The sequence below is a fragment of the Berghia stephanieae genome, chromosome 7 (genome assembly GCF_034508935.2).
Source record: "Berghia stephanieae isolate SIO BIC M18660-M18661 chromosome 7, UCSD_Bste_1.3, whole genome shotgun sequence".
Classification (NCBI taxonomy): domain Eukaryota; kingdom Metazoa; phylum Mollusca; class Gastropoda; order Nudibranchia; family Aeolidiidae; genus Berghia; species Berghia stephanieae.
The window spans coordinates 12,558,560-12,577,002 of NC_088366.1; the positions used below are offsets into that span (position 1 = coordinate 12,558,560).

At 38.5% G+C, this 18,443-nt stretch overlaps 1 protein-coding gene across 4 annotated transcripts in view; it reads left to right on the forward strand.

Moving 5' to 3' along the window:
* LOC144976691 (1,25-dihydroxyvitamin D(3) 24-hydroxylase, mitochondrial-like) overlaps positions 1-18,443 on the forward strand; it is a 234,926-nt gene that overhangs the window by 172,015 nt on the left and 44,468 nt on the right. For all 4 annotated transcript variants that reach the window (XM_078921034.1, XM_078921033.1, XM_078921035.1 and 1 more), the window contains exon 3: positions 6,198-6,464. In XM_078921034.1, coding sequence (XP_078777160.1) covers positions 6,198-6,464 — 267 coding nt within the window. The remainder of the gene's footprint in view (positions 1-6,197; positions 6,465-18,443) is intronic.

The following is an 18,443-nucleotide window of genomic DNA, read 5'->3' on the forward strand; positions in this document are numbered from 1 at the left end:
CTCTCTCTCTCTCTCTCTCTCTTATAATAATATATAATATATATATATATATTATTATATAATCTATCTATATATCTATAATCTATCTATCTATCTATCTCTCTATCTATCTTTGACTATCTATCTCTTTCTCCTCTATTCTCTTCCTTCTTCTTCTCTCTATCTCCTTCTCTCTCCTTACTCTCTCTATCCTTCCCCTCTCCTTCTCTCTCTCCTATCTCTCTATCCTTCCTCTCTCCTTCTCTCTCTCTCTCTCTCTCTCTCTCTCTCTCTATCTATCTATCTATCTATATATCTATATATCTATCTATCTATCTATCTCTCTATCTATCTTTTGACTATCTATCTCTTTCTCCTCTATCTTCTCTCTCTCCTTCTCTCTCTCTCTCTATATCTCCTTCTCTCTCTCCTTACTCTCTCTATCCTTCCCCCTTTCCTTCTCTCTCTCCTTATTCTCTCTATCCTTCCCTCTCTCCTTTTCTCTCTCTCTCTCTCTCTCTCTCTCTCTCTCTCTCTCTCTCACGTGTAAAATATATTATCCCACCAAAAAGCAAAGCAAGGTTTAATAGAAAAAGAAATTCCCAGCACATTGTATATGACATTAGACTATCTACTATATTCTCTGAGCTAATCACGAAAACTAAACTAGAACTAAAAGTTACCACCGAACGGAATTCAAGGAAGGAATTTCGACTGCGTGTGTGGGAATACTAAAGTGTTTTCTTTGACAACATATTATGACGTCTTTAGTCATTTGCACTATTTATTTCTTTTTATAGTTTGATAATTACGAGTAAGTACTTACACAAGTTTCCAACAACCCCATTAAAACTGGGTTATCCATGTAAATCGACCACCCCCCCCCCCCCCCCCCATTTTCCCCTCGTCCCCCCTCCCCCCTCCCCACCCCCCAACCCCCAACCGCTCCTCCCAAAACAAAAAAAAATATGGTATTGAATAATAAGATATATTTCTGGTATTATCTCCCCCCCCCCCCCCCCCCCCCCATCACCCCCCCCCCCCCTCCCCCACCCAAAACCCCTCCTCCCAAAACAAAAGAAAAAAGCCAAGCAAACCAATATCTTGATCTCAAAGGACGAAAGGTCACATAAACCCAAATAGTATCAGGAATGTGCTATTTCCTCCATAAATATCACTCCGCCCGTATGTTTGTTGCAGGCCCTATATTCAATATACCTACTACATCTCTAGTGCAATCGTTGACTTTTTCTCCGAGTGTAAGAAAACCACAAATCACACCAACACATGCGTACAACAAACCTCAACGCTCGTGTTGTGTTTTCGCCCTTGAAGTTGATATAAATTTAATTTTGTCACTAATCAAGGGACTGAATAAGGCAGCAAATGTATAATTTACTTAATAAGAAATACAAATACCATCCCAAAAAAAATTATACTTATAAACTTAATCATCTATTCCATTTTCTTCCATTTTACTGGGGGCTGAAATGACCTTCTAGATTATGTGTTGCAAGCGCCGTAAAACCCTTAAAAACAAGCAAAGCTGCATTATGTCGAAATGAATAGTAACCATCTAGTTTATCCCGACACACTGGGCCCCTCTAAATAAAAGATAGATAGATAGATAGATAGATAGATAGATAGATAGATAGATAGATAGATAGATAGATAGATAGATAGATAGATAGGTAGGTAGGTAGATAGATAGATAGATAGATAGATAGATAGATAGATAGATAGAAGGATAGATAGATAGATAGAAGGATAGATAGGTAGATAGGTAGATAGATAGATAGATAGATAGAAGATAGGTAGATAGAAGGATAGATAGATAGATAGATAGATAGATAGATAGATAGATAGATAGATAGATAGATAGATAGATAGAAGGATAGATAGGTAGATAGGTAGAAGGATAGATAGAAGCAAAATCTATTGATAGTTTTAAATCATTGTTAAAGCACTACCTTTTTATCGTTACATTTCCATGATATTGGTGCCATATTAGATACACTGCTGCTATTGATGTCGTTGTCGTATAATATGTAAATTTGTGTATATTTATTTCTCACGTGCATTGAGCAGCACATAGTGATAAAAATGCGCGATATAAATGTCATGTATTATTATTATTATTATTATTATTATTATTATTATTATTATTATTATTATTATTATTATTATTATTATTATTATTATTATTATTATTATTATTATTATTATACAGTTTTGAGACGATGAATCATATTTGTATAATTTTTTTTCCAAAACAAAAAAAAGTTAAATTCTGATCATCCTTTCTGCTCCAAATCCTCGGTAAACATTCCCAATTTCAGTCTATTTTTTCAAAAAAATTTGTAGTCAAATTTCTATATTTTTTGCTACATTTTCTCCCCGTTATTTTTAATCGAGTGCTGACGTATTTTGGGAGAAAAGTGTAGAATTTCACGTCTTATCTCGTGCTCTGTTTTCTTTAAATCTCGCGTAACACCCACGACCTGTCGAGAACTTGTGATATTTTAAAACGTTTGTTTTGTTAAGATGTCTCGAGGGGGGGTTTTGAGCTGGTAGTTTCGAATAGTTTCGAACCTCTGAATTTTGAGTATGCTGCAATTCATGCAACGACAAAACAGATTTTTTGTTGTTTTTTTTTTTGTCATTTTGGAAAGAAAAGAACTTTCACCTTCTAAGTCGATGGATCAAAATATAACTCTAAACTGAGCAAACTGACTTAAGCCTGAGACTTCTTCGAACTCTCACTTTTATGACTTTTTGACAAGTAAGATGTATATTCTAATTTTGCGATATATTATGAAGTGATAGTTTTACCTATCAAAATGGGGGGAAAAAGGCTTTTGTGATAGTTATTACTGTTGTTAAGTAATGGTGTGAGATATGAAGTAATAGGCTGTCTTTTTCTTTTTACCAAAATGAAAAAAAGGAGATTTTTGTGATGGTTCTTATTGTTTTTAAGTCGTGTTCCGATATATTTTGAAGTAATGGTTTTTCTGGCCAAAATGAAAAAAAAGGAGATTTTTGTGATGGTTCTTAGTGTTTTTAAGTCGTGTTCCGATATATTTTGAAGTAATAGGCTGTTTTTCTGGCCAAAATGAAAAAAAAGGAGATTTAGTGATGGTTCTTATTGTTTTTAAGGAGTATTCCGATATATTTTGAAGTAATGGTTTTTTTCTGGCCAAAATGAAAAAAGGAGATTTTGTGATGGTTCTTATTGTTTTTAAATAGTGTTTCGATATATTTTGAAGTAATGGTTTTTCTGGCAAAAATGAAAAAAAAGTAGATTTAGTCATGGTTATTATTGTTGTTAAGTAATGGTGTGATAAGGGTTAAAGACACAATAATATACGGATTTGGTAAGGTAGGCAGAGTAGTTAGTTATCATGAAAGTGGGTTAGTGTTTGGCAAGATAGTTAGATGTTCAGTTGGATGGTTAGATGGATGGATAGGTGATTAGGCATTGGTGGTGGGTGGGTGGGTGGTAGAATATTAGTTTTACCATCATCATCATCATCATCATCATCATCATCATCATCATCATCATCACCATCATCACCATCATCATCATCATCATCATCATCATCATCATCAACATCATCATCATCATCATCATCATCATCATCATCGGTATGGATTGGCAGTCATTCATAGCCATCGGCCCATGAAGCCGGAGTTTATCCCGTTTTCTATCTCGTGAAACGGACAAAATTGTTTGCTACCCTTTGGGTATGGCGCTAGTCTATCGCAAAGTACTTTCCGCCAAGATAGGGGGGGGGGGGGGGTCAGAAACAAAATCTCGACACCACCAGGGATCGATCTCTGTCCCTTTGCTTGTAAAGTGAGTGCTCTACCAACTGAGCTAACGGGACCCCCAATATGGATTGGATTGGATTATGATTTATCCAAATTAGTAAAAAGAAATGATCAAACCCAAGACTTCATTCCCTAAAGTTGTCACACAAAAATTCTTAAAATTAATTTTGTCAAGTTCGAAGTCAGTTTTAAACGATCGATGAGCTAAAATAGTTTTCTGGCCAAATTTTTTTAAAAATTGCTTTTTGTCAGTTTACAGTAAATTTCAGACTTTGGCCAATAAAGGGAAACAATTGTGTATTATGACGTACGTAGACGTTCAAAATAATACATATCTTCTAAATCCGGACTGAAATGATAAATGAATTTAGATAGACAGAGAACAAAAAATGCCTTCGATTGTGGAAAGTTTGGCTAGGATTTCAAACAGGAAAGTTTATTATCTGTCGACAAAATCACGAGGCAGATACCAGACTATAATGGGGGACCGGTGTGGAAAAAGTTATCAATTCTGTTTTTTTTTTCAAACAAAACACGCATTTATTTCTTCTTCAATATATCTAATATATATATATATATATATATATATATTATATATATATTATATATATAATATATATATATATTATATGTCTATTTATTTTCAAAATTAAAGGAAAACCACACGTGGGTTGAGAGATAACGCGATCTCCGTAAATACCTCTAAAATTGAATGATGAGCTTGGGGGAGCAGCGAGTTATCGGCACGAGGGATCAAGGGGATTGTGTGTGTGTGTGTGTGTGTGTGTGTGTGTGTGTGTGTGTGTGTGTGTGTGTGTGTGTGTGTGTGTGTGTAAGAGAGAGAGTTGATTTAATATGAACAGCTGGTTTCTGATGTTGGAAAAACAAACAGCTAAATCTAAACTCTCGTTTGTTTGTTTTTTTGTTGTTGTTTTTTTTCTGTATGTTTTTTTTCTGTGTGTGTGTGTGTGGGGGGGGGGGGGGGGGCGGTGGAGACATGTTTACCGGTTCGTATTGTCATAAAGAATTATTCTTGTTTGATTAAATATTGTTATTGTTGTTGTTGTTGTGCTATGACGTCTTTCAAAAAAAAAAGAGAGAGAAAAGAAAAGGATAATTTTTAATTTAAAAAAAAAATTATAAAAGCTTCCATTTATTCATAAAGACAAATTAAGTGGACGTGTCGGGTTTCCCCTTTGTCAACAAAACACGATGACTAAGACACCCAAGGACATGAATTATGAGTTCAGAGGATGATGTCATTTCTGAAATAATACAGAGTTAACGATTGGGTTTGTAGTTTAGTGCGAATACCGCGAAAAAATCGAATAGTTTGGTCACCCACGTGCACTCATTGACGTGACGAGTGTAGAATTTGAATTTCCGTCGTTCGTCACGATCGATGCAAAAAAGTTAACACGCTTCATTGATTATCACATGATATCTCAAGCTCGGTGCTAAGATCGGCGGTGCCGATGCTGCATATCCTTGGAGAGCCTTACACGTTGTGTTCATTACGTATACGTCAACAACTCGCGACCCCGGTGTCGTGTGGAGAAGTCTGAGGACAGACATTCGTTTTCTTCCACCTAGTTCGTCGATCGTTGTATGTTGTGAGCGTAATCGTTAACTTCCTATCTTCTTCGTCCTTTTAAGTCTGTAACGTCACATTTTGAAGGTTTCACAGACAACAGTATTTTTTTCTTTCATTGGAGACGTGAGACTATTCCACTGCATCAATATGATTCAACAGTCGTGACGTCACTTCCCTCGTAATGACTTATAAGAAACTGGTTCTAAACTATCGGAACAATGGTGGACGCGCTAATGAAATACTTCTCCGACGAGCATAAAAGTGCATCCAGAAGAGAAAATCATTATAAATCTGATCATGTTTTGACTTTTATACATTCTGATACATGCATGACATGTGAAAAAGTTCTAGCCAGCATGAAGAATAAAAAGTACCGATTTTCTTTGTTTAGAACCAAGCTGCTCGTTGCTGGGCGGACGTGACATCAGACTACTGAATCCTATGTCGATGGTATGATGAACCAGTATAAGTGGGCATCCACTCTTGAGTGGGGAACCATAAACTTGAATGACTTCCTCTTATTTTATTGAATATCACTGAGGGGTAATTTAACTTGGTCGTTTAGGCCTTTTGCAAAATATTGTTACTTTGTCACGCTTTACTAATATCGCTTTGAAACGATATGTCACAATTTCATTTCTTTCTGTCTTTTTGTTTGTTTGTTTGTTTGTTTTTGTTTTGTTTTTTGTTTGTTTGTTTTGTTTTTGTTTGTTTTTTTTTGTTTTTGTTTGTTTGTTTTTTGTTTTTTATGAATCTTTTCTATTAATTCTTTTTTTTTTTTTTTCTTTCACAGCTAATTATGTGTGACTTGGTGCTTCGCAGAGCGGCCAATCACGGAGCGAGAATTATCCGTCACACGCGCGCCATGTTTACCAGCTCCCATAACGAGGCTCCTGCCGCGGCCATGATGGCACAAGACGCTGATGACGTCAGCACCCTCTCGACGGCCACGCCTCTGAAAGAATTCAAAGAGTTGCCCGGCCCTAGAGGCTGGCCGTTTATCGGTTCCTGTATAGATTATTTCAAGGAAGGAAACCGGGGACGAATGCACGAGATTATGGTGAGTACTTGTACTTTTTAAATTATTTTTTTTAAAGTCGGAGTTGTGCGGCTACGTGGTCAAGTCGTATACGACACTCGCTTTCGGATCGGAAGGTCCTGAGTTCGAGCCTCGCTCGGCGCATAGTTTAAGTCCTTGGAAAAGGCTCTTTACTCACATTCTCTCACCGTACTCGGTTGTAAAATGAGTACCTGGACGTTAACAGCGTTGTCTCTGTCCGGAAAAAAATGTACTATCGCCGGATCCGAAAGCGAGTGACATACCACAAGATCAAATAGCTACACGATAATTTTGTTGTTCTTTTTGTTTTTTTTCTTTTTAACGGGGGAGGGTGGGAGGGGGGGTTACAGTCAGCCTCCCGTTTATCTCAACCATTACGTTGCTAGAGCGGACGTCTGGAGAGTTAATTATTCGAAGGACACATACTGAGACCACTGTGGTTTCAAAGAACATTGATGCTTGCAAGTGTATAGTATATTATATTATTTATAATATTATACCTAACCCCATGATGCCAAACCAGGAACCTATTGAAGAGTTTACTACTCACTAATTGCCTAGTGCCAGGCCACAAAGGGCGGTAACATTGGGAAGGGGGGGGGGGGGGTCTTACGTTATATTATTATTGCTGCTTTCGAGATGGGGGGGGGGGGCGGGAGGTGTTTGATTGATGAAATAATAGTGTTGTGACGTCATTGATAGTCTAGACACGTTTACGTCATCACTTCACGGTGCCATTCAAGGATTCTGCCGCATTCTGACAAAACAGTTTGTTGTGTGTGTGTGTGTGTGTGGGGGGGGGGGGGAGGTTGTTGACCCCCATAATTTTGGCCAGAAAATGTTGACATTGGTGGCCAATTTCCACAACAACAACAAAAAAAAAGATTGCCAAATGTCACAAATTGGAAGAATTTCGGATTAAAGTCTTTTTGGAAATTTTGATTGACAAGATGAGGGGCAGGGCATCTTTAAAAAAAAAAAAAAATCCCTTTATTCAGCCCCAAGGGGAAATTTGTCTTTAGTGTCTATTCCAAGGGAAGACTGGAATAACCCAGGCGTCAGCCGCAGAGCAGCACCGCAAAGTGAGCTAGGGCGAGGTGACTTGCTCAAGGCCACACAACGCAGCGGCGGGTGATTGAACTCGGTACCTTTCGGGTACGAAGCAAAGACCGTACCACTGAGCCACGCTGCCCCTATATGTTAACTTATATTTCAAGCAAAAGTTTTATGGCCAAATTTTAAAAAATAAAAATTGTTTTGCCATAGGCATGGATGGCAGCGTTGCCTTCAGGCGGCACGATGGTCATTTAGTTGTCTAGACAAGATAGAGATTTTGTCTGGAATTCATGACCGTTCAGACAGACTGCATCATTGTGACGTAACTTTATCTGACTCCGCCCAAAAAATTAACCACGCCCCGCCGCCCATGCTCATGTCTGACTGACAGAGTAAGTAGTACCGTGAATGAAAGACTTAAAGAGAACCATACTACGATTAACGGCAGTGCTTAAAATGGAACTGCTTCAGGTTCGAATCTCATAATATTAATATGCTGTGAGGTCTAGTGGTATGACACGTCGCTTTTGGATCGAAAGGTCCTGGAATTGAGCCTCCCATAATAATAATAATAATAATAATAATAATAATAATAATAATAATAATAATAATAATAATAATAATAATAATAATAATAATAATAATAATAATAATAATAATATAATAAATAATAATAATAATAATAATAATAATAATAATAATAATAATAATAATAATAATATCGACAACAAGAACAACAACAACAACAACAACAATAATAATAATAATAAAAATAATAATAATAATAATAATAATAATAATAATAATAATAATAATAATAATAATAATAATAATAATGCATATTAATAACATGGATTGTTTTTTTTTTTTTTTTTTTTTTTTTTGTTTATTATTTTTTTTTTTTTTTTTTTTTTTTTACATTTCATTCATTCAAAACCGTTTTCCGTTATCCCCAAATCTTTTCTAATTTTTTCTATCTTCAAATTTATGAGTCCCTTTGCTTCAAGCATTGTTCTAGATTTCCACAGCCGATACGGCATCATAGAATCGCTACAATTATTCCAGTTTAGATTTTAAAAGATACAAACTGCCAATTTATCAATGACATTGTGTTGACGAAGGGTCGGATTAGAGGTGGAAAAAATAAAACGAAACAAAGTAAAGACGAATTGAAGAAAGATTATTTTTTTAAATAATTTATAAAGAAAAGAATGAAATGGATGAAATAAATACAATAAGAATGAATGAATAATATGGCTGTGATGTCTCTTTGGACGCTTGCCGTGAATGTGTGTGTGTGTGTGTGTGTGTGTGTGTGTGTGTGTGTGTGTTACTTCGAGTGTGTCAGTCTGTTTCTAATATCCAGTTAGTAATTTTGGTAATAAAAAAAGATAATGTTGTTTGTTTTTTTGTTTTTTCAAAGGGGTTTTACGGCGCTTGCAACACGTTAAGGTCATATCAGCGCCAGTTAAAAGGAAGAAAATGGGATGGTAAAAAGTTTTAGAATTACAATTAAAGCACCCAAGAAAAGATAAGACAAATGGGAAATTGTTCAAATAGGAAACAGACGTAGATTCCGAGAGCACACTATCAAAGTACTTAGTTTGAGATCACCTAAAAGTCTCATCCAGAAACAAGCACAGGTCCCAACTAAGAGGGATACACACACATGTTTACAAATCATATAATATACTATGTAAACAAAACAACACTGTACAGAACAGAGGAAGTATTTACAAAGAAAGAAATATCATCTCCCAAAACTCTAACCATACATTTGGCTGTTTCCATCCCGGCTAGGGTATCCGGCCAGGGCCTAGACAAAACCATCCATGTTTATGAGTAATTTCAGTAGGCTTTATCAACCATACTATACACGATCTAGATTACACATAGTTTTGTGTGCGTTGCTCCGTTATATTTCCGGATGGCAATGATGTGTATTCTTAGCCAAGCGCATACTATTTTTAAAAATTGAGCTTTTATATAGCGCAATATCCACTTAACGTGCTCAAAGCGCTTTACAAGGGGTCCCTGGTCAACAGCAACATTTAACATGTAGGACGAGACATGACGCCTGTTAGGCAATATTACAATTTTTCGGACAAAGACAACGCTGTTAACGGCCAGGTACTCATTTTACACCTGAGTACGGTGAGAGAATGTGAGTAAAGAGTCTTTTCCAAGGACTCAACTATGCGTCGAGCGAGGCTCGAACCCAGGACCTTCCGATCCGAAATCGAATGTCATACCACTAGACCACATAGCCGCACACTAGACCACATAGCCGCACACTAGAAAACATAGCCGCACACTAGACCACATAGCCGCACACTAGACCACATAGCCGCACACTAGACCACATAGCCGCACTATCAATGCAAGAAAGAAGAAAAAAAACCCATCAAATAATATTTTCATTTTCACTGACTGTACTAATCTGTCACTCAAAACGAAACAATTCTTTTAAAACATTTGGAGACATCCTGATGCTACAGCTTCGGAGAAATTCTAGAAAAAAACTTTAAAAACTAAATTAAAAAACAAACAAAAAACCCCCCAAAAAAACAACAGTTTCGACGATAAATTATAATAATATGACGATTGTTCTCATAGCCATTGTGACCATTGTCGCCGTTGATGGAAACAGGGTTGCCAGATAGCCATAGGCTTTCCTTCGAACTTCAAAACTGGCCAAATAGAAACTCACGTGGCCAGACACTATGAACACTCCGCTCCTCTTGGAAAACTCATCGGTTTTGATAAACAAAAAAACAAAAACAAACAAAACAAAAACAAACAAAAAATAAAAAGCAAAACAAAACGACCGACTAGAAAATAAATGTTCGGGTTTTTTGTTCTCTTTTTTTTTTTTCCATACATTTTAAATAAACATTTTAAATTAAAATTTAATAATAGAAACGCTATTCTCGATGTGGCCAATTCTGGCCACGCATGTGGCCATCTGGCAACTCTTGTTGGAAATTACGTTGTTGTTTTTGTAAAGTTCCTTACGGCAGATTAATAAATAATATTATGACCCAGCGATGACCTGATAGATAAAATGTAGAAAAATATAGAACAAACAAATCAGGCATTTTTCTCACGCACCAACAGGCTTACTTTGGATAATAATAATAATAATAATAATAATAATAATAATAATAATAATAATAATAATAATAATAATAATAATAATAATAATAATAATAATAATAATGATAATGATAATGATAATGATAATAATAATAATAATGATAATAATAATAATAATATATAATATAATAATAATAATAATAATAATAATAATAATAATAATAATAATATCGTATTTATACAGATTACAAACATTTTTATACACCATGATCTCGGCGCATTGCGGTAATAGCTTTTTTCATTTTCTTTTCATCCGGTAGACTGATTTTGATTTGATTGTCTGAAGAACATTGTTTGTGAAATATTGTGTGTGTGTGTGTGGGGGGGGGGGGGGGGCGGGGGGGGGGGGTGTTAAAAACAAACAAGTCTTTTTTTTTCACTTACAATAATATGTTTCCGGGCACTCTATCTTACGCCCCTCCTGTCCATCCAGCAGTGACTGGGAAGCTGGGTCTGTTAGAATTTGCGGAAAGTACGTAACGATAGACTAATGTCCTATCCATATGGTAGCGAGCAATTGCTATTCGGTGAAGTCCCAGGTTTAAGAGTTTTTGCCAAGATGAGTGTCATTTTAATCGATTGATACTTGTAGGACGAGTTTTCTGACCAAATTATTGAATATATAGTTCGTGATGACGTCACTCAGGTCTTTGTTATTGTTTTTTGCCATCCGCGTTTATGAGTAATGATCACTGAACTGTATTAACCTGACTATAAACGTTCATGGATACACACAGTTTTGTGTGTTGGTCCGTTATACTTACGGATGGCAATGTTGTGAGTTTCTTAGCCAAGCGCATACTATCTATACGTGTATTTTCAGGGTGCGACAGGAATGTAAACGAGGTGTTCATAATTACCTGCTGTCTGTCGTGTCGTTTGTGCATATTTGTTAACTTTCACTTTTATATAAGGTAGCAGCTTCTTATGGTTCACACTATTATGTTATGACGATCGACCCAATCAGCAAAGTCCGGTCCGCATTCGTGCACCGTCGCGAACCCGCCTGGTAGCATCGTCACAACACACCTTTCGACTAGATGCTCTGCCGTTTCGGGTTCTTGCCCACAGCGTGGACATATTGGACAGGAAGTTAGACCCCACTGATGTAACGCACCGGCCGTTAGGCAGCTCCTCGACCGGAGCCGATTCGCAGCTACCCAGTGTCTCCTCTTACTGGTATCAAAGCCTGGCAACTTCTCACCAAGCTTAGAGGAGTGTAGGTCCCCGCCCCCACGAGGGATTGAATTCGTCCAAACCGACTTCCATCTCGTATGTGCAGCTCTGTCCGTAGTCAGGGATTCTGCGTACAAGGGTTGCCGGGACTTATTTCGGCTCGAAACGGGGGCACCGTTCATTATGCGCATGAGAGGGGTATCCCCATTCCCTCTCTCTTTGATCTTACTCAGCCAGTTTCCCGTAATGGTCTCCCTCCGGACATCGGGGGGCTGGATCGCTGCCATTACCGGGCACCATTCTCTAGGGGTTGTTGCTAGCGTTCCCGACACTATGTGCATCGACTTGCGAAGTTTTACATCCACCTTCTCAACGTTTCTGCTTCTACCCCACACTGGAGCGCAATACTCCGCGGTGGAATAGCATAGTGCCAGGGCGGATGTTCTCAGGAGCGCTTGGCTAGCGCCCCAAGTCGATCCCGCCAGCTTCCTCAGAAGACTATTCCGCTTCTCTATCTTCCGGGCAACCCCTTCGAGATGAACCCGATAGGTAAGGCTGCGATCCAACGTCACCCCTAGATATTTTGGACGCGGCTCATATGGGAGTGGCTGGTCCCCGACTAGGACATTCAGTTTACGGGTGTGCCAACCACTGCATAAGTGAAATGCAGTGGCCACAGTTTTTGAAGTGTTCATCTTCAGGTACCACTTGTCAAAGTAGGATTTGAGTCTGGTGACGTCCTCGCTGAGTACGCTCTCGAGACGGGTCCACACTTTACTCTGAGTAACGAGTGCCCAGTCGTCTGCGTATCCCAGCCTCAGGGAGGAAGTGTTCGGCATATCGCTAATGTAAACGTTAAACAACATTGGCGCGAGTACCGACCCTGAGGGACCCCATTCTTCAATTTCCTTACTTTGCTCGTGACGTCTCCCAGCGCGACGTGGAATTGCCTTTCCCTAAGATCGAAGAGAACAACTTCAAGGTCTTTTTGCACCTTATGATTTTTGCAAGTTTGAGCATTAACCCATCGCACCAGACCGTATCGTACGCCGCTGATAGGTCTATAAACACAGTACCTGTTTGCTGTTTTCTCTCGAACCCGTGCTCAATATGCTCTGTAAGGGCAATGACCTGCTCCGTGGTGCACCTCCCTTCCCTGAAGCCTGCCTGCTCGGGTGGCAGGGCAGCGTCTAGGACCGGCCCCCATCGGTTTAATAGAACACGCTCCAGCAATTTGTAAAGACAGCTCAGCAGCGATATGGGTCTGTAACTGTCTGCCTCCTTCGCCGGCTTCCTGGCTTCAGGATGGCAACTATCTTCGCGTGCTTCCACACTTGTGGAAGCTTTCCATTTGCAAGGATGTCAGACATTGCCTCTGCTAGCCAGGCCCGTGCCCTGGGGCCCAGATGCGTCACCATATCGGGATATACACCATCTATCCCTGCTGCTTTGCCGTTCTTTACTTCGCTAATGGCTGCACCCACTTCTCGGGGACTGAACGGGGCCGTCCAGTCCGACTCCTCCGCAGGTAGCGAGTCCAAAATCGTACGGTACGCCTTGCGGACACCGCGCTCAAAAGCCTGATTAGGGACCCGCTTACTACGGTTCTTAATATTCTTGGCAATTGTGTCTGCCTCGCATTCCGGTGCAGCCTTCGCGAAATTCCGATCTGGGTCCAATTTCTTTATCAAACGCCAAGCGTGGCGGCTGGAGTGTGTAAAGTCGAGACTTTCCACGGTCTCCTGCCACCGTTGCTTCCTTCCTCTGCCAGAGACTGAAGTAGTCTATCGGCTGTGTCCTGGGACTGGGTCTGCTGGTACTCTCGGTACAGCTCTTCCGACTCTGCTGTCCAGCAAGGGGTGTAGAATTTCCGTTTGCCCCGTGGAATAGAGCGTTGAGCGCTCTTAACCAGTAGCCTACTAAATCTGGTTATATTCTTGGACTTGGGAGGAATGGCAGGGCAGACCTGCTCGATATAGGAACTGAATTCCTCCAGTCAGCCTTCCTGAAATTCCATCTGCAAAGTGGGAGAGACTGCACCCTCGGTATTGTCACCCCAGCTGTGACAAGAACCGGCCTGTGCTGGCTATGCGGGAAGTCCCCGAGGACTGTCCGCTTCACCTGCAGCGGTTCACCGTTCGCGCCTTTCGTTACGAGGGTGAGGTCTGGAGTATACTCCTTCTTATGGCGGGTACCCGGAAGGTACCCTTGGCTGTAGGATCGTACACTAGGTGTAGATCATTACAGTCCATCCATGAGCGGAGTTGTCTTCCTGCCTCATTGCAGTCTCGGTAGCCCATTCGTGATGGTGGCTATTAAAGTCTCCCAGACAGATGGAAGGATGGCTGACCACCGGTACGGTGGTGTAGTCCAAGTCTAGGTGGTTTGTATATATTATGCAAACACAGTCCACCTACTTCCACGGAAATTCGGTTCACCCCATTGCTGTCCGTTACGCTCTCAATGACCCTTACCTTCGATGGCTCTTTAGCGTAAACGCTAACCCCTCCTTTGAGCCTCGAGGTGTCCTCGCGTTGGACCACCGTATAGCCTGGGATCTGGAATCGGGAAGATTGCGCGCCTGAATAAAGGTGGGTCTCCTGTAAAAGGAGGATATTAACGCAATGAACGGCCAATAGCTTTGATAAAAGCTCATCTTTTGCCATACTCTGGCTCTCGACGTTCAGGGACAATATACGCGTCAGCTCGCCATCCCCGCCGTCGCATTTTCCGATCGGCAGGCCGCGAATCGATTGATGCATGGGACGTTTGCTTTTTTCTCGGACGTGCCGACGACCCTGGCGACACGAACGCGGTATTATGTGGCGCCCGGGATAGGGCTGCTATTCGGGCACCGGGTTTGGATCAAATTTAGTCACACACCGGGGCGAGCAGCTCATGTGGCTCGTTGGCTCGATACCCGGGATGGTCTCGTGACGGTCGACCGGGATTTACACCTTTGCCCTCCCGTGTGCCTCAAGCCCCCTCACCAACTGCAAGGTAAAGATCCACGAGGGTACATAAGGTGTATTCGTGTTTGTGTATGTTGTATTGGTAATGCGTGTGTTTGTATGTGTGTGTATGTATGTATGTATGTGAGTGTTCGTTTATGTGTGTGTATGTATGTGTGTGTATGTATGTGAGTGTGCGTGTATGTGTGTGTGTATGTATGTATATGAGTGTGCGTGTATGTGTGTGTGTATGTATGTGTGTGTATGCGTGTGAGTGTGTGTGTATGCGTGTATGTATGTATGTGAGTGTGTGTGTATGTGTGTTGTATGTATGTGTGTGTATGTATGTATGTATGTGTGTGTATGTGTGTGTATGTGTGTGTGTGTACGTTAGTCTCTAATAATACCGACTGACGTCTATGACGTCCATCAATCACGTGACCACTCCACCATGACGTCGGCTTGCGAGCGTCAATCTAGTCCTTTAGAGCCAAATTGTTGTTTGTAAGAACCAAATCACCTTTGATATAGATAGTGTGCGCTTGCTTGGCTAAGAAGTTCACAACATTTGCCATACGGAAGTATAACGGACCAACACACAAAACTGTGTGTAATCATGATCGTTTATAGTTAGGTTAATACAATTTAGTGAGAATTACTCATAAACGCGGATGGCAAAAAGCAATAACAAGGACCTGAATGACGTGAACTTCGATCTATCTATACATGTTAGTGAGAATTACTCATAAACGTGGATAGCAAAAAACAATAACAAAGACACGAGTGGCGTCAACTTCGTTCTATCTATTCCTAGTGCGGCTTACTTTGTGGTCTTGCGGGTTGACGCTCGCTTTCTGATCGGAAGGTCATGTTACGTCTTGCTGTTGGCCAGGGACCATTTGTAAAGCGCTTTGAGCACGTTTAGTGGATATTGCGCTATAATATAAAAGCCCAATTCTGTCTGGTACTGTTTCGTACAAACTTTTTTTTAGATGTTTATCTCCGTCAAAATCCTCGAGTATGTATGTGGATACTTTATTGCTGATATTGATAGGATGTGAAAGTCGCTGCTTACTGTAATACGAAATCAATGACGATAATAATATAATATGAAGTACAAAGATACGACGTACACAAATGTGCAGGTATGGGAACTCAATTCCTTAATGTGCTCATGATTGTAATGGAAATCTAAAAAAAATATATAAAAAAATAATAAATAAATAAAAAATTAAAAAAAAAATAATAATAATAATAATAATAATAATAATAATGATAATAATAATAATAATAATAATAATAATAATAATAATAATAATAATAATAATAATAATAATAATAATAATAATAATAATAATAATAATAATAATAATAATAATAATAATAATAATAATAATAATAATAATTATTATTTTTTTTTTTTTTTAAATGACCCAAAAATATCATCCATTACAACAATGTTTATAACTAGGCCCATAATTGGGTTCGACTGTCAGACCTGCAAATACGTGCACGCTGAGTAAATAAATATGTTGCGGCCATTTTTTTAAATTTTTAAAAAAAAAAAAAAACCGCTTTTTATCATAGTAGTAGTAGTACGCCATGCATAGTAACAATAAAGGTAACGATGGTGTGCCGTTTTGGTTTTATTTGCTGAAAAGAATTTTTATGATTATCGATTCATCCAATTCATCCAATAAAACGCAACATAAATATCAGGTATTATTGCCGGATCTACAGGGAAGTTATCGTTGGAGGTGATAATAGGAGTTTAATGTTTATTATCTCTCTATAGCATCTCTTTGATTTTCTTGAAAGGGGATTTGCGTGTTATGATGTGCAATGGTAGGAAACAATAATACCGGGCGGGAGCGCCTTGGGAGAGCTAGATAAACCCGTGCCGGTCTTTTGAATTAGGGATTATGACGAATGTTTGGTATTAGAATTATTATTATTATTATTATTATTATTATTATTATTATTATTATTATTATTATTATTATTATTATTATTATTATTGATGCTGCTGATGATGTTCTTTTTGGAGGGGGTTTTATTTTTTTAATGAAAGGAAGAGCTAGAAGAGAATTAGAATTATTTGTTGAATGCTTTTTTTGTGTTTGCTAAATGAATGAATAGATGAATGGGTGGATGGATGGATAAATGAATGAAATGAATGAAATGAATGAGTGAGTGTGTGAGTGAGCGAATGGATGAATGAATTAATAGATGGATGGATGGATGGATAAATGAATGGATGAATGAATGGATGGATGGATGGATGGATGGATGGAGGGATGGATGGATAGATGGTTGGATGGATGGAGGGATGGAGGGATGGATGGATGGATGGATGGGTGGAGGGAGGGATGGATGGATGAATGAATGATTGAATGGATGGATTGATTGATTGATGAATGAACGAATGTATGAATAGATAGAAGGATAGATCGATTGATGGATAAATGTGAAGATGCGTTAATGAAAAGAAGCAGAAATAAGTAATCAGTAAACAATTGATAACATTTATGGGTGGCTGACGGTAGGGATGAATGAATGAATGAAAGAATGAATGGACGAACTTACGATTGAATGAATTGATGAATGAATGAATGGACGAACTTACGATTGAATGAATGGATGAATGAATGAATGGACGAACTTACGATTGAATGAATGAATGGATGGATGGATGGATGGATCAATGAATGAATGAATGGACGAACCTACGATTGAATGAATGAATGAATGGATGGATGGATGGATGGATCGATGAATGAATGAATGATTGCAAGCAATTATTTGTCACTGATATTGTAACGTAAGTAATGAATGAATGTATTGTAATGAATGAATGAATGAATGAATGAATGAATACTAAGATGAGTGGATTAATATAATATATTATACGAAGACGTGTTATTGTCTGTTTGCGTGAGAGGGAATAGGGTGTGTTTACCTGGGTGTTTGTATGAGTGTTTGTGTGTTTGTAATTTATGCTCATTTGGATTTAGATATACCTATTGTAATGTGGGTGGTTTATTTTTAAAAGAAGATATTTTGATACACTATTATAATATAATGATGAAGGGGTGTGTGCGAATGAATGAATGAATGAATGAATGAATGAATGAATGAATGAATGAATGGATGAACGAATGGATGGATGAATGAATGTGTATGAATGATGGATGAGCGAATAAAAGAAAGAAAGAATGAATGGAATAAATACATACATGAATGAATGAATGATGGAACAATATATTGATAGGTAAGAGAGAAATATGAATGATTTAAAAGTTGAGAAACGTCGAAATAAGCAAATGGAAAGATTCGTATAGGTGGATACATGCAGAAAAACTGTAGTATGTACATAGATCATATCGTCAGTCGTTGAGTATGGCCACTTGGGTGGTCGTTGATGGATGAATAAATAAGTTTTAAATGAGTGAATAAAGCAATATATATATATATATATATATATATATATATATATATATATATATATATATAAGAATGAGTTTAGAGATGGATGAGTAGGTAGTAAAAGTCATGATGACTATGTAAATAGACGCGTATAGAATGAATGGTTAGATATCAAATGTTCAATTGTAGATGCATAGACGTAAAGGTTGGATAC